This window comes from Panthera pardus, unplaced genomic scaffold, assembly GCF_024362965.1.
Source record: "Panthera pardus isolate Hobbes unplaced genomic scaffold, ASM2436296v1 HiC_scaffold_27, whole genome shotgun sequence".
Taxonomy (NCBI): domain Eukaryota; kingdom Metazoa; phylum Chordata; class Mammalia; order Carnivora; family Felidae; genus Panthera; species Panthera pardus.
The window spans coordinates 60206646-60231235 of record NW_026526843.1 but is presented as its reverse complement, the minus strand read 5'-3'; the positions used below and the strand labels follow the sequence as shown (position 1 = coordinate 60231235).

Sequence of the window (24590 nt, the reverse complement as noted above, 5' to 3'; positions counted from 1 at the left end):
AAGGCCATATATGTAAAACCCACAGGTAATATCATCCTTAATGGGGGAAAAATAGAACTTTTCCTCTACAGTTAGGAACAAGACAGGGATGTCCACTCTAACAATGGTTATTTAACATCGTACTGGAAGTCCTATCCCCAACAGTCAGACAACAAAAAGAAATAGAAGGCATCCAAATTAGCAGGGAAGAAGTAAACCTTTCACTATTTGCAGATGGCATGATAATCTTTATAGAAAACCCAAAAGACTACCAAAAAACTGCTAGAACTGATAAACGAATTCAGTAAAGTCACAGGATACAAATCAATGTACAGAAATTTGTTGCATTTCTAAGGACCAATAATGAAGCAGCAGAAAGAGAAATTAAGAAAACAATCCCATTTACAGTTGCACCAAAACCATACGATAAATAGGAATAACCTAACCCAAGAGTTGAAAGACCTGATCTCTGAAAACTATAAAACACTCATAAAAGAAATTGAAGATGTAACAAAGAAATGGAAAGACATTCTATGCTCATGGATCAGAAGAACAAATATAGTGAAAAAGTCTATATTACCCATAGCAATGCATATATTTAATGCAATCCCTATCAAGACACCAAAAGCATTTTTCACAGGACTATAACAATCCTAAGATTTCTTTGCAACCTCAAAAGACCCCAAATAGACAAAGCAACCTTGAAAAAGAAAAGTAAAACTGGAGGCATCACAGTTCTGGAATTCAAGTTATATTACAAAGCTCCTGGGATGAAAACAATATGGTACTGGTACAAAAAGAGACACATAAATCAATGGAACAGAACAGTAAACCCAGAAATGAACCCACAACTATATGGTCAATTCATCTTCAACAAAGCAGGAAAAAATATGCAATGGGAAAAAGATAGTATATTCAGCAAATCGCATTGATAAAGCTGGACAGCAACATGTAAAAGATGAAATGGACCACTTTCTTACTCCATATACAAAAATAAATTCAATATGGATGAAAGACCGAAATGTGAGACACGAAACCATTAAAATCCTAGAGGAGAACACAGGTAATCTCTTTGACATTGGACGTAGCAACTTCTTATTATATATGTCTCCTCAAGCAAGGGAAATAAAAGCAAAAATGAACTACTGGGACTTCATCAAAATTAAAATCTGCAAAGTGAAGGAAACAATCAACAAAACTAAAAGGCAACCTATGGAATGTGAGAAGATATTTGCAAATGACATATCTGATAAAGGTTTGGTGTCCAGAATATATAAAGAACTGCTAAAACTCAACACCCAAAAAATGAATAATCCAATTTAAAAATGAGAAGACATGAACATTTTTCCAAAGAAGACATACAGATGGCCAACAGACACATGAAAAGATGTTCAAGGGGCGCCTGGGTGGCTCGGTCGGTTGGGCTTCCGACTTCGGCTCAGGTCATGATCTTACGGTCCGTGAGTTCGAACCCCGCGTCAGGCTCTGTGCTGACAGCTCGGAGCCTGGAGCCTGTTTCAGATTCTGTGTCTCCCTCTCTCTCTGCTCCTCCCCTGCTCATGCTCTGTCTCTGTCTCAAAAATAAATAAAAACATTAACAAAAAATTAAAAAAAAAAAAGATGCTCAACATCACTCATTATCAGGGAAATACAAATGAAAACTACAATGAGATTATCATATCACACTTGTCAGAATGACTAAAATCAGCAACACAGTAAATAACAGGTATTGGCAAATATGTGGAGAAAGGGGAACCTTCTTGCACTGTTGGTAATGCAAAGTGGTGCAGCCACTCTGGAAAACAGGATGGAAGTTCCTCAAAAAGTTAAAAAATAGAACTAACATATGATCCAGCAATTGCACTACTAGGTATTTACCCAAAGAATGCCAAAATACTAATTCAAAGGGATACATGCACACCAATGTTTATAGGAGCAATAGCCAAATTATGGAAATAGCCCAAATTCTCATCCACTGATGAATGGATAAAGAAGATGTGGTATACATATACAACAGAATATTACTTATGCAACGACATGGATGGAGCTAGAAATTATTATGCTAAGTGAAATAAGTCACAGAAAGAAAAATACCATATGATTTCACTCACATGTGGAAATTAAGAAACAAAACAAATGGGTATGGGGGGAAAAGAGAGAGGCAATCCAAGAAACAGACTCTTAACTATAGAGGACAGAGTTTTACCAGAGAGGTCGGTGGATGGATGGATGGGTCAAATAGGTGATGGGGATTAAGGAGTGCACTTGTGATGAGCACTGGGTGTGTATGGAAGTGTTGAATTGCTATGTCATACACCTGAAATGAATGTAACACTATGTTAATAAAGTAGAATTTAAATAAAAACTTTAAAAAATAACCTATGTTAAAGCCCTATCCCTCAAAGTTTTTGTATTTGGGACAGATCGTTTAAGGAGGTCATTCAAGTTAAATGCAGTCTTAAGTGTCGGCGCTAAAGCACTAGAATTGGTGTACTTATAAGAAGAGAAACAGACAGCAATGCTCCCTGTCCCTTCCTATCTGTGTATATACAATGAAAAAGTCATGTGAGTACATATCAAGAAGGTAACCTAATATTAGCAAGCCAGGAAGAGAATCCTGACTAGACACTCTGTTGGCACCTTGATCTTGAACTTTCAGCTTCCAGAACTGTGAGACATTAAATGTTTCCTGTAAGTATATGAAAAAGTACTCAACATCTCAAATCATCAGGGAAATGCAAATCAAAACCTCAATGGGATATCACACCTGTCAAAATGGCTAAAATCCACAACACAAGAAACAAGTGTTAGTGAGGATGTGGAGAAAGGGAACCCTCTTGCTCTGTTGGTGGGAATGCAAACTGGTACACCCACTGTGGAAAATAGCATTAAATGTCTTCATAAAGTTAAAAAATAGAACTACCCTATGATCTAGTAATTGCACTACTAGGTATTTACCCAAAGAATACCAAAATACTAATTCAGAGGGATCTATGCAGGGTGCCTGGGTGGCTCAGTCAGTTAAGCATCCGACTTTGGCTCAGGTTAATGGTCTCGCGGTTTGTGAGTTTGAGCCCCATGTCGGGCTGTGTGCTGACAGCACAGTGCCTGGAGCGTGTTTTGGATTCTGTGTCTCCCCCTCTCCTTCCCCCTCCCTCCCTCTCTCTCTCTCTCTCTCTCTCAAAAATAAATAAACACTAAAAAAAACCACAAAGGATCTATGCACCCATATGTTTATTGCAGCACTATTTACAAGAGCCACTTTATGCCTAGAGCCCAAATATCCATTGATAGACGAATGGATAAAGAAGATGTGGTATACATATGGAACATTAGGCATAAAAAAGAATGAAATATTGCCATTTACAATGACATGGTTGGAGGTAGAGAGTATAATGATAAGGAAAATAAGTCAGAGAAAGACAAATACCATATGATTTCACTCACATGTTGAATTTAAGAAAAAACAAATGAACAAAGGAGAAAAACAGAGAGAGAGAGAGAGAGAGAGAGAGAGAGAGAGAGAGAGGGAGAGAGAAAGAGAAAACAAGAGGCACTTATAGAAAACAAACTGATGGTTACCAAAGGGGAGGTGGGTGGGAGATGGGTGAAATAGGTGAAGGGGATTAAAGAGTACAGTTATTATGATTAGCATTGAGTAATGTACAGAGTTGCTGAATCACTGTATTGTATACCAAAAACTATTACAACATTGTATGTTAATTATACTGGAATTAAAACAGAAAAATTAATACAAGAAAGACAAAGACAAGAGGAGAGAGGAGCTTGGGAAGATGGTGGAGTAGGAGAACGCTGATCTCATCCCATTCAATGTTTTCACTATATATCATCAACATCCAAATCAATAAAAAAAAGTGTAACCCAAAGACTGGAAGAACAAACAGCACAACTAAATATAGAGAAGAAGCTGCATATGAAAGGTTAGAAATGTCAGAAAGGTGGAGGGACGCTGCTGGTTTCTTGGAGGGATCTATGTGATGGAGAAGGTAAAGAAATGGGCCCTTGCACCAGGGAGATCACATATGGAAGACTAATCCCCATAATATCTGGCTTTGAAAACCACTGGGGCTGAATTCCTGTGTTTGTTTAACCACTGGGACTTGGATCATGGAGCCTGAAGGCAGCTGACTCAGCACAGAGCAACCCTAGAGGATGATACCTGGGTGATGCCCTTAAAGAGATAGCAGCCTCCACGAAGAAGCAACATAAAAACGGCAGTTTACACAACACTGGGGGCAAACAGGAAACATATCTGTTCATAGTGATTTTGGAGTGTGTTGGGGGACTTCTCTGAAAATGAGGGAGCTGGCAGGTGACATTTTCCTCTCCTCCCCCCTTGCACAAACAATGGGCCATGGGCAGGAGACAGGATTGCACAAATACTTGCTATCTAACCAACTAGCAGTGCACCATGCCCATGAGTTATCCTGAGGGCTCACTCCAAAACTGCTGGCCTGGGCACTTGGCTAAGGGCTACCAGGTACACAGCTGCCAAAATGACCACATTCATTTGCTGTGCTCTGCCTTGTTGCCTGACTATGCTGAGCCACAGAAGTCTGGCTATACCCAGTCACCTTGGTACACAGACCCAGGTGCCCCTGCACCTCAAGGATCCAGCATGAAACTGGTGGCCCAGTGCAAATTTTGCTAACACCACTGCCACACCCCTAGTTGCCTCGCATACACACCCCCTCAGAGCTGGCCTGCCTGTTCTCACCAACACCACAGAAAGCAAGCACAGCCCACAACAGGCAGAAAGACAGTGCAGGTGACTGCATTGAAAGGAAAAGTGACTCAGACACAAGAGCAGGGCGTACATAACACACAAAGGATACTTTCATGTAGTGCCAGGTTCTGGTGAACAGGGGACACCACTTCAGGGCTTTCCAGGACCTCTTCTTAATAAAGTAACTACTTTCAAGAGCAAAAGATGTAGCTGACTTTCCTAACACACACAAACAGACACAGAGAGGCAGACAAAATGAAGAAACAGAGAAATGAAAGAACCCAAATGAAAGAATAGGAAAAGGCCATAGTCAGAGATCTAAGCAAAACAGATATAATTAACATGCCTGATAGTGAATTTAAAGCAATGATCATAAGGAAACTCATTGGACTTGAGAAGAAAGTGGAAGATATGAGTGAGATCCTTAACATAGAGACAAGGAATAACACAGCAGAAATAAAGGGCACAATAAGTAAAATGAGAAACACTCTTGATGGAATGAAAACATGGAAGAAGCAGAGGAATGAATTAGTAGAAGAGAAGACAGAGTAAGGTATTCAAGCTGAACCAAAGACTGAAAAAAGAATTATGCAAAGTGAGAAGAGACCTTAAGGAACTCAAAGACTCCATCAAATGTATTAACATTTGTATTACAGTAGTCCCAGAGGAAGAAGAGAGAAAAGGGGGCAGAAAATTTGTTTGAAGAAATAATAGCTAAAAACTTCCCTAATCTGGGCAAGGAAACCGATATCCAGGGGGCACAGATACACCCCAACAAAATGAGACCCACACAAAGACATATTCTAACTAAATTGGCAAAATATAATGATAAAGAAAAAATTTAAATGATCAAGACAGAAGACATAGAAGGGAAAACCCATAAGGCTAGCAGGGGATTTTAACAGACACTTTCTAAGCTAGAAGGGAGTGGAATGATTATTCGAAGTGTGAAATGGGAAAAATTTGCAACCAAGAATACTTTATCTAGCAAGGCTATCATTCAGAAGCGAAGACAAGATAAAGAGTTTACCAAGACAAAAATTAAGGAAGTTTATGACCATTAAACCATCCCTGCAAGAAATATTAAAGGGGGCTCTTTGAGTAGAAAGGAGAGACCAAAAGTGACAATATAAGGGTAGAAAACACAAAAGCAGTAAACATGAATATTTCTGTGAAAAAATCAGGCAAGGAACTCACAAGATAAAAGGATATGAAATATAACAACATATATCAACAACGTGGGGAGAAGGGAGGTAATGAATGTGTCCAAACTTAATGTGTACCATCAATTTAATGTGCACTCTTATACAGAGGAGGTGCTATACAAACCTGTTGGTAACCATATATCAAAAACTTCTAATAAACATGTAAAGAATAAAAGAAAGAAATATATCACTAAAGAAAATCAGCAAAACATAGAAGAGAGAAAGACAAGAAAGTATCAGAGAAAACATTGAGAAACAACCACAAAAGAAGCAAGAAAATGTCACTAAATACATATTTATCTATAGTTACTTTGAAAATAAATGGACTAAATGCCAGAACCAAAAGACACAGGGTGACAGAACAGATGAAAAAACAAGATCCATCTGTAAGTTGCCTGCAACGTGACTCATTTTAGACCTAAAGGCACATACAGATTGAAAGTGAGGGGATGGAGAAATATCTATTACAAAAAAGGATGTCAAAAGAAAGTGGAAGTAGTGATACTTATAGCGGACAAACTAGACTTTAAAGCAAAGACTGTAATAAGAGACAAAGAAGGACACTAGACAATAAAGAAAGAATCCAACAAGAAGATAAAAGAATTGTAAATGTTTATACACGTTACATAGAAGCACCCAAATACAAACAACAGTTAATAACAAACATCAAGGAATAATCAATAATAATACAATAATACTAGGGGGATTTAACACTACACTTACATGGATGGACAGAACATCTAAACAGAAAATCAATGAGGAAACAATGGCTTTGAAAGAAACACTGGAACAGATGGAGTTAACATATATATTCAGAACATTCCATCCTAAAATTGTGGAGTACCCATTCTTTTCAGGTGCACACGGAACTGTCTCCAGAACAGATCATGCATTAAGCCATAAAAGGAGCCTCAACAAATTCAAGAAGATCAAAGCCATACCATGCATCTTTTCCGACCACAATGCTATGAAACTAGAAGTCAACCACAAGAAAAAATTTGGAAAGACCACAAATACATGGAGGTTAAATAACATGGTACTAAGTAATGAATGGTCAACCAGGAAATAAAAAAGAAATAAAAATATATGGAAACTAGAGTGTATTATGTTAAGTGAAATAAGTCAGAGAAAGACAAGTATCATATAATTTCACTCATATGTGGAATTAGGCAACCCAAAGATGAACATGGGGGAAGGGAAGGAAAAATAAGATAAAAACAAAGAGGGAGACAAAACAGAAGAGACTTTTTTGTAATGTTTATTTTATTTTTGAGAGAGAGAGAGAGCAAGCACAAGCAGGGGAGGGGCAGAGAGAGATGGAGACACAGAATCTGAAGCAGGCTCTGGGCTCTGAGCCATCAGCACAGAGCCCAACACAGGGCTTGAACGCACAAGCCATGGGATAATGACCAGAGCCAAAGTGGATGCTCAACCAACTGAGCCACCCAGGTGCCCTGAGACTTTGAAATACAGAGAACGGACTTAAGGTTGCTGTTGGGGAGGTGGGTGTGGGGGATGGGCTAAATGGGTGATGGGCATTGATGGCACTTGTGAATAGCATTGGGTGTTATATATAAGTGATGAATCACTGAAATCCTGAAATCAAAGCTACACTGTATGTTAACTAACTTGAATTTAAATAAATAAATTTATTTTAAAAATATATGGAAACATGAAAATGAAAACATAACATTCCAAAATCTGTGGGAGGCAGCAAAAGTGGTTCTAAGAGGGAAGTTTATAATAATACAGCCCTATCTAAAGGTGAAAGAAAAATCTGAAATAAACAACCTAACCTTATCCCTAAAGGAGCAAGAAAAAGAAAAACAAACAAATCCTATAGCCAGAAGAAGGAAAGAAATGATAAAGATTAAAGGAGAAGGGTGTCTGAGTGGCTTAGTTGGTTAAGCATCTGACTCTTGATTTCGGCTCAGGCCATGATCTCACAGTCATGAGATCAGGCCCCACATCGGGCTTTGGGCTGGGCAAGAAGCCTGCTTATGATTCTCTCTCTACCTCTCACTCTGCCCCTCCCCTGCTCTCTTGTTCTCTCTCACTATCAAAAAAAAAATAATAAAGATAAAGGAGAAATAAATGATATGGGAACTAAAACAACAATAGAACAGATCAATGAATCCAGGAGCTCGCTCCTTGAAAAACATCCATAAAATTGATAAACCTCTAGCCAGACTTAGGAAGAAAAAAAGAGAAAGGACTCAAATGACTAAAATCACAAATCATAGAGAAATAACACACAATACCATATAAATACAAACAATCATGAAGAGCATTATGAAAAACTAGGTACCATCAAATTGGACAACCCTGGAAGAAATGGATAAATGCCTAGAAACATAAAAACTACCACAACTGAAACAGGAATGTAGAAAATTTTGACATATTGAAATCAGCCAAGAAACTGAATCAGTAATAAAAAAAAAAAACTCCCAACAAACAAAACTCTAGGACCAGATAGCTTCACAGGTGAATTCTACCAAACATTTAAAGAAGAGTTAACACCGATTCTTTTCAAACAACTCTGAAAAAATAAAAGGAAGGAAAAATTCCAAATTCATTCTACGAGGATAACATTACCCTGATACCAAAACTAGATAAAGACACCACTAAAAAACAGAACTACAGACCAATACCTTCGATTAATATAGATGCAAAAATCCTCAACAAAACAGTAGCAAACTAAATCCAACATTAAATTAAAGGAATCATTCACCATCAAGTGGGATTCATTTCTGGGTTGCAAGGTTAGTTCAACATTCAAAAATCAATGTGATACATGATATCAAGAAGAGAAAGGATAAGAACCATATGATTATTTCGAGAGACACAGAAAAAGCATTTGACAAAGTACAACATCCATTCATGATAAAAGCCTTCAACACGGTAGATTTAGAGGGAATATACCTCAACATAATAAAGGCCATAAATGAAAAACTTACAGCTAATATCATCCTTTATAAGACAAAACTGAGAGCTTTCCCCCTAAGTTCAGGAACAAGACAAGGATGTCTACTCTTTAGACTTATTCAACATGGTACTTGGAGTACCAGACACGGCAATCAGACAAGAAAATGAAATAAAATGCATCCAAAGTGGTAAGGAAGAAATATAACCTTCACTAGTTGCTGATGACATGATACTGTATAGAGAAAACCTAAAAGACTCCACAAAAAAACCTGCTAGAACCGAAACAAATTTAGTAAAGTCACAGGATAAAAAAAAAACAATGTATAGGAATCTGCTGCATTTCTATATACTAAAAATGAAACAGCAGAAAGAGAAATTAAGAAAATAATCCCACTTACTAGTGTACCAAAAATAAGACACATAGGAATAAACCTCATCAAAGAGGTGAAAATCACGGACTCTGAAAACTACAAAACACTGATGAAAGAAATTGAAGACAACACAAAGAAATGGAAAGACATTCCATACTTATAGAATGCAGGAACAAATATTGTAAAAATGTCCATACTAACCAAAGGAATATACAGATTTAATGTAATTCCTACAGCATTTTTCACAGAGCTAGAACAATCCTAAAATTTGTGTGAAACCACAAAGACCCTGAATAGTCAAAGTAATCTTGAAGAAAAAAGCAAAGCTGGAGCCATCACAATTAGAGACTTTCAAGTTATATTACAAAGCTCTAGTTATCAAAATAGTATGGTACTGGCATTAAAACAGACACATAGACCAATGGAACAGAACAGAAAATCCAGAAATCTTATAACTATATGGTCAACTAATCTTTAATAATGGATAATAGGAATAATAGGAATGAATATCCAATGGGAACAAGACAGTCTCTTCAACAAATGGTGTTGAGAAAACTGGATATAAACATGCACAAGAATGAAACTGGACCACTTTCTTACACCATACACAAACACAAAAATAAATTCAAAATGGATTCAAGTCCTAAATGTGAGACCTGAAACCATGAAAGTCCTAGAAGAGAACACAGGCAGTAACCTCTTTGACACTAGTTGTAGCAACTTCTTACTACTTATATGTCTCCTGAGTCAAGGGAAACAAAAGCAAAAATAAATTATTGGGACTACATCAAAATTAAAAAAAAAAGTGAAGGAAACAATCAATAAAACTAAAAGGTAATCTACTGAATGGGAGAAGATACTTGCAAATGATATATCTGATAAAGGTTTAGTATCCAAAATATATAAAGAATGTATAAAACTCAACACCCCAAAACAAATAATCCAATTAAAAATGAGCAGAAGAGATAAACAGACATTTATTCAAGGAAGACATCTAGATGACTAACAGACACATGAAAACATGCTCAACATCACTGATCATCAGGGAAATGCAAATCAAAACTACAATGAGTTATCACCTCATACCTGTCAGAATGTCTAAAATCACTAACACAAGAAACACAGATGTTGGTGAAGTTGTGGAAAAAATGGAACCCTCTTTCGCTGTTGGTGGGAATTCAATTTGGTGCAGCCAATGTACCAAACAATATGGCTCCTCAAAAAGTTAACAACAGAACTACCTTATGATGTAGCAATCACACTACTGTGTATTTACCCAAAGAATACACAATACTAACACAAAAGCATACATGCACCCCTATGATTATATCAGCATTATCAACAATCCCTAATATATGGAAGGAGTCCAAGTATCTATCAAATAATGCATGGATAAAGAAGATGTGGTATATATTGAATAGAATATTATTCAGCCATAAAAAAGAATGAAACCTTTCCATTTGCAATTACATGAATGGAGCTAGTGAATATTATGCTAAGTGAAATATAGCAATCAGAGAAAGACAAATATATGATTTCACTCATATGCAGAATTTAAGAAACAAATGAGCAAAGGGAAAAAAAGCGAGAGAGACAAATCAAGAAACCGACTCTTAATAAAGAACAAACTGATGGTTACCGTAGGCAAGGTGGGTGGGGAAATGGGTTAAATATGTGTTGGGCAGTAAGGAGTGCACTTGTCAGGATGAGTACTGGGTGATGTATGTAATTATTGAATCACTATATTGTACACCTAGAGTCTATGTTAGGTAACTGGAATTAAAATAACATTTATTAAAAAAGGACAGGAATGTGTCTGATGTGACAGGGGGTACAACACCCACATGTCTATGTCCTGTTTCGTCCATCCTCCATCCACACCCTTCAGCAGCACCCCCTCATTCTTCCCAGGTCTCACGTACAGTGCCCCTGAGGGAGGAAATTCAGAGCATGGGAAAGGTCTGACCTATACGGGCCCTTGGTGGTCTTTTCGTACACTCACCTTGTTTTATAGAAATAAGTATTACTGGCAAAGTTCTTTGTCTTTGAAAAAAAAGACAAGGGATAACCATTATTGGTGAGGATGTGGAGAAAATGGAAAATTAGTACAGCAATTGTGGAAATAGTTATGGAGGTTCATCGAAAAATTAAAAATAGAGAGATGCCTGGGCGGCTCAGTCAGTTGGGTGTTTGACTTCATCTCAGGTCATGATCTTGCAGTTCGTGGGTTCAAGCCCTGCGTTGGGCTCTGTGCTGACAGCTCAGAGCCTGGAGCCTGCTTTGGATTCTGTGTCTCCCTCTCTCTCTGCCCCTCTCCTGCTTGCACTCTCAATCACTCTCAAAAATAAATAAACATTTAAAAAAATTAAAAACAGAACTACCATTTGATTCAGTAATCCTACTTCTGGATCCAAAAGACCTAAAATCAGGATCTTGAAGATATATCTGTAGTCCCATATTCACTGTAGCATTATCCACAATAGCCAAGATATGGAAATAATCTATATGCCTTTCTATTGATGAATGTAAAAAATGTGATAGGCACACACACACATATACCCCACAATGGAATATTACTCAGACTTTGAAAAGAGGAAATTTTACTATTTGCAACAACATGTTTGAAGCTCAAGGACATTATGCTAAGCAAAATAAGCAAGACAGAGAAAGAAAAATATTACATGTCACTTATATATATATATAATCTAAAACAGTCATACTTGTAGAACCACAGAGTAGGATAGTGGTTGCTAGGGGCTGCAGGAAGAGGACTTGGGGAGGTACAAAGATCCAATTATTCAGAATGAGTAAGTTTTGGGTATCTAAGGTACAACATGGTGACTACAGTTAATAATACTGTATTGTACACTTGAAATTTGCTAAAAGGAGAAATCTTAATTCTTAACACACACACACACAGGGTAACTATGTAGAGGTGATGGATGTATTATGATTAGTTTGATTGTGGTGACCATTTCACAATGTACACACATATCACAACATCATGTTGTACACTTTATAATTATATAGAATTTCTATATGTCAGTGATATCTCAATAAAGTTGCTAGAAATAAATACCTGCTGTTTAAGCCATCCAGTCTGTGGTATTGTATTGTAACAGCCCAAGCTGACTAATATAGTAGGCCAGAGACTAAAGTAATAGCAATAGAAACTGTAGACAAGAGATTTGGGTGGTATTAAAGAGTTGTAGAATTCATAAAACCGAACAATTGACTGGATATGAGGGATAAAAGAAGAGTCTAAGAACACTAGGATTTTAAGCTGGGTGACTAGGAAGATGGTGGTGGCATTAATGAAAATAGTGAATGCAGAAATAGAAGTAAGCCTGAGACAGAAAGATGGATGATAAACACCCAAGGAAAATACTTTAAGAAGCACTTGGAAATGATACTGGTAGAATAAGGAAATGTTAGGGCTAGATATGTGAATTTGGAGAGTCCTTAACATAAGGATGATTGATGTAGCTAATAGATACCCTTATTTTGTAGAAGACCAAAAAAAAAAAAAAACCCACCAAAAACCAAACAAACAAATCAAGATACCACTGGGGAACAGTAAAAAGGAGGTAAGTAGGGCCAAAGAAACAGAAAATATAGAAATACAGGAAAAACAGAGATGTAAGATAATCAGTACAGAAGCCTGGCAGTAGAGTTACTAGAAGAGGTATTCAAAAGTATGCAATAAGAAACAAAATCAAGGAGACAGGGACTAAGAAAAGAACACTGGTTGGTTTCTAAAGAGAACTAGTAATTCTGGAGAGGACAACTTTGGGACAGTAGTGGGGTCAGAAGCCAAACTATAAAGGATAAAGAAATTTTTAGATGGAAAGAAAATAGAAGCAAGAAGTATAAGCTATTCTTTCTAATAGCTTGTGAAGGGGAGGGGAAAAAAAAGAAAGTGGCATGAGTAGGCAATATGCAGCAGGATCAGAGAAGAGAATAAAGATACAAATTGGGAAAAATAAAGGCACTAATTATTTTAAAGTAATCACATGTTTTAATGTTTTTCACATAACCAATATAAAATAAATCTTTAGAAAGTCTATTTTTGAGTTATTTGGTATTTCAACAATGGCTATCCTACTTAATCTTTTTAAAAATTTATATAAAATAAAAATATATTTCATATATTAAACTATATTAGTAACAAAAGGAAAAAAAATCCAAAATCATCTTTAGATAAGTTTTCTACTTTTAAGGGCTATCTCAATTTTTAAAAAGCACTTGCTTTGAAATATCTCATTTAGTTTTTCCTACCTACTCATTTCATATTTTATTTTAAAAGACTAAAATATGTTTTGGAATAATTACTGGAAATCTGCTAATGGCCTGTTCCTGGTTGTGGATATGAAACCCACAAATTTATTTGACACTATTAAAATCATCATTAACTATAAGGACATGCTAATTTTTACCACCTAAATACATCAGTTTTTAAATGCTTCATCTGCCATCACAAGAAAATAAAGAATAAATGCTCTGTTCATATGTCTTTCCTACCTTGTTTAATTGGTAAAACTCTATTCCGAAATGATTTGGCCTTCCCTGGGTCATGGCTATTTCCACTTCGGCTATAACCACTGAAGCTCGATGAAGAAAACGGCCCATCCAGTTCATCATCAAGTAAATATAATGAAAGGCCTTCAGCAGCATCTGAAACTTATATTTAAAAAGATTTTAATATTAATATAAGTATCATGTTCTTAGGAAAATTAAACAGGCTGTTTTTAAAACTGTCTCACTGTTATTCTACTCCAACATCAAAAATGCAAGTTGCTTGAAAAGGGAAATATGAATATTTTGAGAACAAAATGTTTCATCACATTATTAAGTTTTCAAGCACAGAATATCCGAAAATTTTGTCCAAGAAGACTACCTCCTGCAGATAATGAATCCTCAATTTGCAAATATGTTGTAGATGACTGCTCTGAAATATTATAGCTTTAAAATTATAGTTACAGAATTTTATTTTATCTTTATTTATTTATTTTTAATGTTTATTTATTTTTGAGAGAAAGGGTAGACAAAGCGTGAGCGGGGGAGAGGCAGAAACAGAGGGAAACACAGAATCCGAACCAGGCTCCAGGTTCCGAGCTGCCAGCACAGAGCCTGACGTGGGGCTTGAACCCACAAACTGCGAGATAATGACTTGAGCCGAGGTCGGACACTTAACCCTGAGCCACCCAGGTGCCCCCAGAATTTTTTTATTATAAGTTTCTTTTTTAAATTTATGTATTTTGAGAGAGAGACAGAGAGAGAGAGAGAGAGAGAGAGAAAGAGAAAGGGGGGGGGGAGAGAGGGGAAGGGGCAGAGAGAGAGAATCCTAATTAGGCTTCGTGCTGTCAGTATAGAGCCCTGTGACTCATGAACCATGGATCATGACCCAAGCTGAAATCAAGAGTTGGACGCTTAACCAACTGAATCATCCAGATACCCCTACAGAATTTTAAAACTAAGAGATTTTAAAATTCATTCAGTCTTAACACTTTCATTTTCAAAATGAAGAAACTGAATCCTAATGGCCTAATGTCTTACCCAGGGCCACAGAGATAAAGAGAATAATTGGGAATAAAACATAGCTTTTCTACATCCAAATCTATTGCTCTTTGCACTATAAACCATGCTGCCTCTTCTAAGTTCTTAATATCAGTATTAAACTAAATACAGAACACCAAAAACAATAGACATATTTACCAGGAGATGAGAAAGGAGAGCTAGTCCTGACATAAGACACTGAGGTATTCTGGTCATTTTTAGGCTGCAACTTCATTTGTTTCTGTTTTCCTTTTGGACTACAATTAAAAATATAGAACAATGAACACTTTTTTTTTTCTATTAGCAATAAAGATAGACAGTATGATACAAAATGCTTAAGCTGACCAAAGAAATGCCTATATTTAAAGTGAAATGCTTCAAATTAATAATATGACAAAGTTAAATTTCAATCATTAAAATAAAAAAATCAGTTTTTGGCATAATAAAACCAACTCCAACTTTACACACGTGAAAGAGTTTGTAAAAAAATTGTTTGGGTCTTTGGATCTTCTCAACCTATTCGATAAACTTTAAGAGATGAGGTAATACATACAAATGCCTTGAAAACATAAAATGCTACAATAGTGTAATATACCTAGGAGCTCTGCTACTAGACAACGAACTGCTGCTGCTTCTTGGACGTTTTCTGTACCGTGGCCTCCTCCTCTTCTGACTCTGGATTCCTGACTTATATTCAGAGATGATATTTTTAATATGACTTTCAAATAAGGCAGATAATCGCAGTGTCATGCTATAGATCTGAAAGGTAGAAACCAACTACTTTAATGATAAAATTTAAAAGTATAAACATGCCTGGGCCAATATCAGCATTATCCTTTCAGACAAAATCTATGTGCTATTTCATATACTTGAAAAACTCTTCCTAAAGAATTAAAATACCATTTTCATCTAAAAATTAACAAGATTTTTAAAAGATCAATCCAATGTTAAGAGTAGAAAAAAGATTCTCATACACTGCCAGTGAGTATTTTAATTGGAACATTTTAAAACAGCAATTTGCATTATGTACTCAAAATCTTAAAAATATACCTATCCTTTCACTAATAATTTTGCTTCTGGGAATTTATCCTAAGTAAATACCAGTGAATGGCACACACAAAATAACTATGTTCAAGGATGTTAAAAATGAAAGCCACAGCATTATTCATATAAAGTTAAAAAGTAGAAACCACCTAAATCTCTAGCACCAGGACACTGGTTAAATAACATAAAACAACCATACAGTAGAAAAGTACAGGAGACATTAAAACTCCTGTTTTCAAAGAGTCATAATGACATGGGAAAATGTTCATAATACATAAGCTGAAAAAAGCCTTCAAAATGTAAAACTTACAGTTTTAAAGAGTATACAAACATATGTAAGTATAAACAGTATATAAACATCTGTGAGTATATATGTAGGAAATAAACCAAATGTGAAAAAATTATGCCTACAGAAATTACTGAAAATTCATTTTATATGAGGTGAAAGTGGGTAAATATATATCTAGTGCAAAACTGATTTAAAAGTTAATCCGATCCCAGTGATAAAAAAAAAATTATTACTACTTTTTTGTTCTTAATATATTTAAGTTCTGACAAAACATAGGGAAGGTATTAAATGTGAGTATGAATAAACAGTTATCACTTCCCAACATGGTTCATTATTTGTTATAATAAAGGAAACATAAGTACCCAGAGCTAATCCAAATATTTCATATAAATACTGTCAACCACTTTTATTTATAAAATTATTATTGGACATATTAAAGGGTACTTAAATTACTACCTCTCTTTTCTTTGACCTCTCTCTGAAAGACATAAGTATTACTAAAGAGTAATGAAAAGGCAGGTAGGAGAAAAGAAGTGCTTAATGACAAAAGGACTATGCTAAGTGTATCTTTATTTAGCACACCTAATAAACTTGTTTCAGAGAAGATACAGAGAATCAAACTTCATTAACTATGTCAGAATTATAATATATACTTCTTCAGCAATTTTAAAACTAGTGAAAGAAAACTACCTGATACATATATAATTTAGTAAATGCTTAGATAATTAATCCACCTAATATTGTTTTTTCATACCCTTGACTTTTTATTAGAGGTATAAGCTTTGGAGTTGCTGAATATTTGGCGAACGTCCTTATAAAATTCCAGAGGACTACCATAATTTCCTGCTTCCAAAGTTTCTTTCACAGTGCTGAAGTCCATAGGAGTGTCTATAACATCTGAATTATCCTACAAAGAAGAATGTGTTATTAAATACACAGTATGGGTAACAATACTACATAATACAATGGTACTGAGATTTGCATCACCAATCAACCATGAAATAAACACACTACTTTTCAATCTGCCAACTATCTACCCCAACCAAAACCATTCATTTAAACAGTTTTTTTGATACGACCAAAACCATTCATTTACAGAGTTTTTTTGATAGCTCAGGAAAGCAGCAGGGGTGTTTGGGAGGGTCTCAGCCTTCACCCTTACACTGATAACCATATGATTCTCTCAAGAGACAGAAGAGAAAATGCACAGCCTCTGGCTTTACCCCTACGGAGTACATAATATGTAATTCCATTTCTTGCTTAAAGGTTGAAGCAATCTTCAATTCCCTGGCAAAGTGCTCAATGAAGGTAGAAGATGGGATTATTCACATATAATTAAATAGTTCCATGTCACAAATTAGCTACATATTTCCAAGATATTCCCAGCTATGAGGGCAATCTACCTAAAATGTCATTAGTTGAAGGTCAAAGTCAAACTGGCCATGTCTGTGCCTACCTCCTATCTTTCTGCTTTTTAATGAATGTGACACTTGTGCTTTATTGAAGGTCTGCAGTCTCATAAATTCAGAATTAGTTTGACTTTGAGTAGGGGAGAGAGAAGACTCTATTTTAACCTAAATCTGTCCAGCCTAGTTAAGATTCGCCTAGGGTTATCATATGGAATGACATCTAAAACTTATGTATAACACAACCATCAATAAAAAACATACTGGAATGAAAACCATAGTCAGTATTAGATCCCTTATCCTATTTAGAATTATTAAGTAAAACTACATTTCTTTCAAAGAAGAAGCCAAAGAATCAGAAGAATGGGCAGAGGAAAAGTATTATAAAAAAAGAGAAAATATTTTTCCAAGTGTAAGAAACCATGATTGCTCTTAATCTATCTTAATTTTTTTTTGCTTAAATTCTAACAACTAGAAGTATATTCCAACATAGTACAGCTTATGAAACAAATATCTTCATAGAGGAAAAATGTTAGAACTTGTTAATGTCACCAAAACTCAAAAGACTGAGTAAGTTTGATGAATGAAGTCCCAATGGGTACAATCAGCTGCAATACAGATATAATTATATTGTGTAACTGATGTTTTCTACTCTGCTACAGTAACTCTAGATCTATAAAAACAAATAAACATGTATGCAGATGCCACAAAGAACACACCTAACAACACATGTTGATTTTAAAAACAAAATATAAACAACCAAAAAAAATCAAAGATAAAAAGACAGTAAGAAGAACTGGAAAACAGCTTTACACATTATAAAAGTTTCATTTACAGTATGGAAATTTTAAAAAGTAAAACAGTGCAGAAACAACTACTATATGTCTTTTGAGAGACAACTAGGTCTACCTCAGAAAGAGATGGCTCTTGTTGTCTTTCTGGAACAACTGATTCTGAGGATTCTCCCTCTTGCTCCTGATGGCCCTATTAGGGTATAAAGAGGATATATTGTATTTCCAGACTAGACAACAAAATATCCATACTTCCAATGCAATTATGATTTAAATCTTAAAGATCCATAGGAATTCTGTTTTTCTTGACTGTACTTCAAGATGAAGGAATTCTACATTCATCCTTTCCTCTACTATGAAAAACACAAGATTAATTTATTCTACCCAAACTTCCTACAAACAAAACAAGCTTTGTTGAATATAATTTTGTTTATTATTTGAATATTTTTCTCAACTAAAACATGTCTATGCAGAAAATATTTGTTTATTAACTTCAAATACCTTTTCTCTGAATACATTAAAATAGATTTCCTATCTATGGTAAAAGGTTATTCAAAACATAAACAGATATACTCCTTTAAAAAAAGGAATCCTATAATTTATTATGTTTTTATCTTTGATGAAAAGTAACATGGTATATATTGCTTATTCTAAGTGATAATATCGGATAACACATTTGCTATAATTGAAACAGGGCTGATATATGTTGCCAAGGGTTTCCAATGAATAGAAATGTAGTAGAAGTTAGTGAAATTTATTAAACAAATATCCAAAATAAAAGAATTGCAAAGATATTTACATTCAAATTTGGTTTACACGAAATTTACACACAAAGTACATGACAGGAATTTTAAAGTCATGATTAATCCCACTACCCACTTTCACAATTTAAAGATATACAAAAAAGGAAGAAAGAGGAAGGGGAAAGGGGATGGAGGAAGGGAGGAAGAAGAGAAGAAAGAAAGGAAAAAAGGGAAAAAGTGACTTGTAACTAGATTTTAGCATGTATATTTATGGAAAATTACATATTGGCAATTATTTAAACAAGTGTATGTTTACTGGGTAAGAAAGATGATCAGCTGGCTGTCGAAATGGCTCTGAGTCTTCACGTTCATAAATGAGGCTCAACAGTTCTTTGCATTGTTTTCTCCAAGCATCAGGATTACACTTCAAAGACTGTCTTCTGCCTCGGCATTTGACCTGTAGATTTATATAGAATTATATCTAAAAGCTCTTTTCTTAATTCTTCATTGATTTTCTCCTGTCTTCCTAATGTTAATACATCTATATAACATAGAGCAGCTGCTATTTAAGTTTCTTAGTTTAGATTAGACATCATTCTCCCTGACAAAAATATAAACAATAAAAACTAGACAGTATATTCACAGAATGGCAAGAATTCTAGTATTCTGAATTTTCATGTTAAGAAAATTTGAACTACAAATAAAACCAAGTGGAACATTTTTTTCCTTTACAAGGTTAATAATCTTAATGCCTTAATATTTGTTGGTAATTAAGTATACCTGACAATGGCATCATAATTTTCTTAAAATTGAAACATATATATAATACATTTTATGTATATATTTATATATTAGGTATTTATTAGTTATATGTATTTATAGCTATTTATCTAATATCTATCTATCTATCTATCTATCTATCTATCTATCATCTATCTATCTATATCCTTTGTTGTCATGATACATTCTAGCCCTTACTATTTGATGCTTTTCATATGATTTCCTTCAGTATCTCAAAGTAAATTTTCCTTACATCAAAGAAGTATTTGTCTAACTGCCATGGAGGGGAAGTGTACAGAACAGAGTTAACAGATATGAAGCTGCTATCTTTACCAGGGCTTGCTTATAAGGTTGAACTTCTGTTGGCATTTTGGGTACTTGGTACTTGAACCATTTCCTGTTTGTACAAACATTGTGATTTGTAATGAACACCTGCTTTCCTGTACTTTTCCTGTGTTTTCCTGCTTTCTGGGAGTCTGGAATCTTGGCATGTGCTAGTCAGTCTCTACATAACAAGTTCCCAATAAATTCCTTGGAGTCTGAGTCTCTAATCACATATATTTTGCTACATTTTCACTGCAGGGGGGAAGAGTGTGTTCTGTATGGCTCCTCAAAGAAGGGAGAGAGCATTAAAAAACCCTGCACACGGATTCCTCCAGACCCTGCCTATGTATATTTCACTGTGATCCAGCTGCATATCCTTATTGTGCCACTGCAATTAGCAATGAATCACAAGTATATATACTGAGTTTTGTGAGTCTTTATAGCAATTCTCCAAATAGGTGGAGTTGGTCTTAGGGATCCCTGACACAGGAAGCCTGAAAATTTTTCTTCTCAGCAGTTTACTTATTCACTCACCATTCTTCCAGATGAAGTACCAGGACCATCTGAATCTAAATCAACCATTTCTGTATCCTAAAATTAAAAGGAAAGAGTGGGAAAAGATATTAAGTTATATTCAAGGTCTTACAAATTTGATAAAAATTTACAAATAAATGGCAAATACAATCACAATTAACGTCCTCATTAGAGCAGGCAACAAGCAGAACAAAGTTTGAAGTGACAATTACTCCAAACTTTGCCTATATGCTAGATACAAGCTGGAAAATATACTCAGAGAGTAAATAAGGTTTCTCTTTAAATCAGAATAGGAAATGAAAAAAAAGTACAATGACTGGTATCTAAAGCTGTACTTAATGTTAGTACTAAAAAAAAGTTATTCTATATGACATGCTATTTAATACATTATAATCATGAGTTACTCATGATTAATCTAATACTATTTCAAAAAATACATCTATTTTCTATAGCAAAAATATGAATGTGTAGTAAAACCTAAAGATTCAGTCAAGTATCCCTCTGAGGGACAGTTATTTAATACAAGGAGGTAAGGTCCACACACCATTATTCACCTGGTGGTGGTGAAGCACATAGGTAATGCCTAGGAGAAAATAAAAGCAGCTCATGAGCTATTGGAACTCCTTTCCAATAAAATAAAGTTGCATTGCATTTTACCGTAATTTTCTATTTTAACCCAAGGAATGCTACATTGAGCAGGACACCACCAATTCATAATAAAAAACTCTCAAGGAAATAGGTGTAGAGGGAACATACCTCAACATAATAACTCCCACAACTAACATCATGATCAATAGTGAAAAACTAAAAGCTTTTTTTCTCAGATCAGGAACAAGATAAGAACACCCACTCTAGCCACTTCTATTTGACATAGTATTAGAAGTCCTTGCCACAGCGATTAGGTAAGAAAAACAAAATACATCCAAATCATAAAAAGAAGTAAAACTGTGTCTATTAGCAGATGATATATTACATACATAAAACCTTAAAGAGTCCACTGAAAAACTGTTAGAACTAATAAATGAATTCAGTATAGTTGCAGGATACTAAATCAATATACAAATATAAGTTGCATTTCTATAAACAAAGGACTATCAGAAAGCCAAATTAAGAAAACAATCTCATTTATAATTGCATCAAAAGGAATAAAATACCAAGGTATAAATTTAACCAAGGAGATAAATGATCTGTACACTAAAACAATAAGACATAGGTGAAAGAAACTGAAGACACAAATAAATACAGATACTCTGTGGTAATGAATTGGAAGAATGAATATTAAAATGTCCATAAGACTCAAAGCAATGTACAGATTACATACAATCCCTATCAAAATTCCAACAGCATTTTTCACAGAAATAGGAAAAACAACCCTAAAATTTGTATGAAACCACAAAAAAGGCTAATAGACCAACACAATCTTGAGAAAGAAAGACAAAGCTGGAGGCCTCAAACTTTTGGATTTCAAGATATATTACAAAGCTATGGAAACACAAACAGTATAGTATTGGTATAAAAAATATATGTATAAGAGAGCAGATAAAACAGAATAGAGAGCCTAGAAATAAACCGCTATGTATGGTCAATTAATTTTAAAAAAAGGAGCCAAGAATATACAATTGGGAAAGGACAGTCTTTTCAATAAATGGTGCTGGGAAAACTGGATATTCACATGCAAAATAATGAAACTTGATCCATATCTTATATCATATATAAAATTCAACTCAAGATCAGGAATTAAGATGGTGGAGTAGTAGTGGGACGCTATGTTTGCCTTGTCTTTTGAACACAACTAGATAAACATCAAATTATTCTGAACAACCAAGAAATCAAAGTGAGGACTGAGAGAACAAACTGCACATCTAGAGGGGGGAAAAAATGGCCACACTGTGGAAGGTAGGAGCTGCAGAGAGTTGATTTGTGGAGAAAAGGATTGCAGGTGCTGTGGAAGGAAGGGAGCCCTGATCATAGAAAGAAGAGAGAGAGAGAGAGAGAGAGAGAGAGAGAGAGAGAGAGAGAATGAGAGGGAGGGAGAGAGAAAGCAACATGCAGGGGATTGTACAAGAAAAACTCTTCACCAAAATCACTGACTGGGAAAAGGGGAGGGGCTGATTATCACAAGTATTTATAAGCAGCAGGGTTCAAAGTCTGAAGTTTAAGAAGTTGAAACCATCACTGGGGTCATGCCTGGGGGGCTTAGTGGTGTCCTATGATGAAGGAGGCTAGAGGCAGAAGGGCGGACAGTGTGACCTGAAGATATACTGGGTTGCACCAGGAGAAACCGCTCCCCTTCTTGGAGGTGGCACTGACTCTCTGGACAAGAGACAGCAGAATGCATTGAGCAACCCTGTTAATTAACATAGCAGCAGAGGCACCTGCTAAAGCTGCTAACCTATCAGCTGCACTTCACCTTAAATTCAGAGCCCTTGCACAGTCATGCAACTGCTTTTCTGGGATAAACTGGCACCAGACACAATATGGCAAGATCCTCACCCAGTGGATCAGTGCAGGTCCATGCTGTGCTGGGTCCCTAAAATTTGTGGAGTTTTGAAACACAGTGTGCCTGAGATAAAAACTGCCGCTGGGTGGGCAGATGGCTCGGACACAGACAGGGTGAAGGCAGGATTCTGATGGCAGCCTGGGACACAAGAGGGATTGTATGCTCTTCTGTGAAGGCTTCCTGAACAGCAGTGGGCATGAACTCCCCTCTCTGGGGAGTACTGAGCTGGCTGACGCCAATTTCCCCCTGTTCATCAGCATGGACAGACTTCAGTGAGCATCACAGCACTCCTCAGGGGCGGATGGAGCTGCTTACACCAAGCTCTGCCCCACTGTGCCCTGCAGGTGCATCATTACCAGAGCAAGGTGGCCTGAGAACCAGTGCCACTAGGCCCCTCTCCCAGAAGATGAGCACAAACTCACTGCATTTACAAAGTCTACTGATCAGAGAGTGCTGCAAACCTTCAGCTTTAGTGGAAATAGGATCAGGCTTATTTAAACAAGAAGACCAAGGCACACCTAGTTAAAAATGCTACATAGTTGACAAGGTCCAAACACTCCACACTGCAGGAAAGGAGAAACTCTGCAGAGAACTGACCTGAAGGAAAGAGCAGCCAAAGCACAACAGCAGAGTGCACACTCTGAAAAACTTCCTGAAGCACCAGGCCCTGGAGAGTATATGTACTCTTCTTAATAAAGCCATTACTCTCAGGATCAGGAAATATAACAGGCTTTCCTAACACACATAAAAAAACAGTGACCCACAAAATAACAAGACAGAGGAATTCACACCAAAAGAAAGAACAAGAAGAGGTCATGGCCAGGGATTTAGTCAAAACAGATAAAAGTTAATATGCCTGAACAAGAATTTAAAATAATAACCATAAAGATACTAGCTGAACTTAACGGAAGCATAGAATACAGCAGATAATCCATTACTGCAGAAATAAGAGAACTAAAAGCTAGTCACGCTGAAATAAAAAATGGTATAACTGACTATAGATGCAAAATCAACGAATGTAATGACAATGAGGATGGACAAAACAGAGGAACAAATCAGTGATATAGAAGATAAAATTATGGAAAATAATGAAGCTGTAAAGAAGAGGGAAAGAAAAGTATGAGATCATCTATGTAGACTTAGGGAATTTAGTGATTCCATAAAGCATGATAACATTTGTATCATAGGAGTCCCAGAAGAAGAGAGGGGAAAGGGGGCAGAAGGTTTATCTGAGAAATTATATCTGAAAACCTTCATAATCTGGGGAAGGAAATAGACATCCAAATCCAGGAGGCACAGAGAAATCCCATCAAACTCAACAAAAGCCAACCAACACCAAGATGTATCAGAGTAAAATATTTAAAATATAGAGATGAGATAAGGAGAGGTGTCTGGG

The 24590-nt window shown here is 35.8% G+C and overlaps 1 protein-coding gene across 4 annotated transcripts in view; it reads right to left on the bottom strand.

Moving 5' to 3' along the window:
- The window catches only part of BRWD3 (bromodomain and WD repeat domain containing 3), a 230668-nt gene that overhangs the window by 22888 nt on the left and 183190 nt on the right, over positions 1 to 24590 (bottom strand). For 2 of the 4 annotated variants that reach the window (XM_053891463.1, XM_019429482.2), the window contains exons 34-40: positions 20695 to 20751; positions 19373 to 19513; positions 18432 to 18506; positions 16871 to 17023; positions 15379 to 15542; positions 14943 to 15040; positions 13749 to 13907 (exon numbers count right to left, since the gene is read on the bottom strand). In XM_053891463.1, the coding sequence (XP_053747438.1) occupies positions 13749 to 13907; positions 14943 to 15040; positions 15379 to 15542; positions 16871 to 17023; positions 18432 to 18506; positions 19373 to 19513; positions 20695 to 20751 (847 nt within the window). The remainder of the gene's footprint in view (positions 1 to 13748; positions 13908 to 14942; positions 15041 to 15378; positions 15543 to 16870; positions 17024 to 18431; positions 18507 to 19372; positions 19514 to 20694; positions 20752 to 24590) is intronic. The other 2 variants (XM_019429483.2, XM_019429484.2) reach the window with 2 other exon arrangements.